The 1,160-nt window shown below is 45.6% G+C and overlaps 1 protein-coding gene across 1 annotated transcript; it reads left to right on the top strand.

Annotated features, from left to right (window-relative positions):
* Positions 1 to 514: 514 nt before the first annotated feature.
* LOC109509451 (molybdenum cofactor sulfurase-like) lies at positions 515 to 1,138 on the top strand. Its single transcript, XM_019859300.1, has 3 exons — positions 515 to 743; positions 823 to 912; positions 1,001 to 1,138. Exons 1-3 carry the CDS (start codon positions 632 to 634, stop codon positions 1,069 to 1,071), a joined length of 273 nt encoding a protein of 90 aa, XP_019714859.1. The 5' UTR covers positions 515 to 631; the 3' UTR covers positions 1,072 to 1,138.
* Positions 1,139 to 1,160: the final 22 nt, after the last annotated feature.

The raw sequence follows: 1,160 nt of genomic DNA, 5'->3' as shown, positions 1-1,160 counted from the left end.
TGGCTTTGAGGAGAGTACTTGTTAACTTGTTGCACCCTTGTTGTAATCACAGGCGTGAGAATCGTTTCTGCCCAGGGTGAGCACATGTGCAAGTTGCTCTTTGCGAAAGATCATCGCCAGGGTTGAGGTGAGAGGGCGAGGTTAGCATTTTAGATGGCCAATATGCCTATACATCCGCTGTCTGATCTGTTGCATGCTCATCTCAAAAAAGGATGCCCCTTCAAAATAGTCAATCGGGGGTGCAGTAAGAAAAAATAGCCAGTTGATACAAATGCGTCAGGTGTAGAAAGGCCATCAAAAGGCGTGTAGATGCTCCTTGAAAAGGCTTCGTTGTCGGGGTAGGGGGGAGCGTCGGCTGTGGATATTCACTGAGGAGGATGCCCTGTTGCCCCTCCCCTGCAGCAAACCACTGGTTCTAACTTTAATATTAATAGCAATTGCTGTTCAAGTTCCCACAAGACTATGACAAAGCGGGACCATGGTCTTGTGCTCTTCATGGGACTGTGAAACTGAGCACGTGGTCAGCGGACTTTGAGCGTGGAAATCAATCAATAACTGCATTCATTCGAGCAGCTTTGAGGGTTTACAGTATCTGTGTCGAACACGGACACTTGGTATCGCAAGACGCTCGATGGACTTCCACAAACTTAACTCTTTTGAAACCTTTAAGGAGGTGTGGAGTTGTTATGGCTACGGAGAAAACCTGGAGGACATGCTTGAGAGGGAGTTCACGCGGATGAAAGGTAAGAATTGCGTTCTCCTCTGAATTGCTGTGAGCGGTTTAAAGTTAACTAACAGTACAGTTCTTGTCATTCTACAAAGGCACTATATATTTGGATCATGCAGCAAATACTTTGTACCCAGAATCACTGGTCAGGAGCTACAGCCTTGATATTTCAAGGAACGTGTATGGTATGAAAAGCAACGGTTCTTTTTATTTGCCAGCTCATGTTACTTTATGAAGCGGTAATATTGATGTACGGCATCATCTTCCCAATAGGAAACCCTCACAGCCACAACGCCAGCAGCAGATTGACACATGAGACCATGGAGAGGGTCAGATACAGGTGAGCTCCAACCATGCCCTGAGACACATTCTAAATGGTCCCATGAGCCCTCTTTGAAACTACCGTGCATGAAATGAGTTTTTTTTTTTTTTT

Source organism: Hippocampus comes, unplaced genomic scaffold (assembly GCF_001891065.2).
Source record: "Hippocampus comes isolate QL1 unplaced genomic scaffold, H_comes_QL1_v1.1 C16903260, whole genome shotgun sequence".
In the NCBI taxonomy this organism is placed as follows: Eukaryota; Metazoa; Chordata; class Actinopteri; order Syngnathiformes; family Syngnathidae; genus Hippocampus; species Hippocampus comes.
The sequence above is the reverse complement of the archived record's forward strand: the minus strand, read 5'-3'. Positions and strand labels throughout refer to the sequence as shown.

Bases quoted from the DNA above. Each gene is read 5' to 3' on its own strand.
- LOC109509451 (XM_019859300.1), top strand. From the start codon at position 632: ATGGACTTCCACAAACTTAACTCTTTTGAAACCTTTAAGGAGGTGTGG. The intron at 744-822 runs GTAAGAATTGCG...CATTCTACAAAG, and splicing joins GGAGTTCACGCGGATGAAAG to GCACTATATATTTGGATCAT. The intron at 913-1,000 runs GTATGAAAAGCA...TCTTCCCAATAG, and splicing joins TATTTCAAGGAACGTGTATG to GAAACCCTCACAGCCACAAC.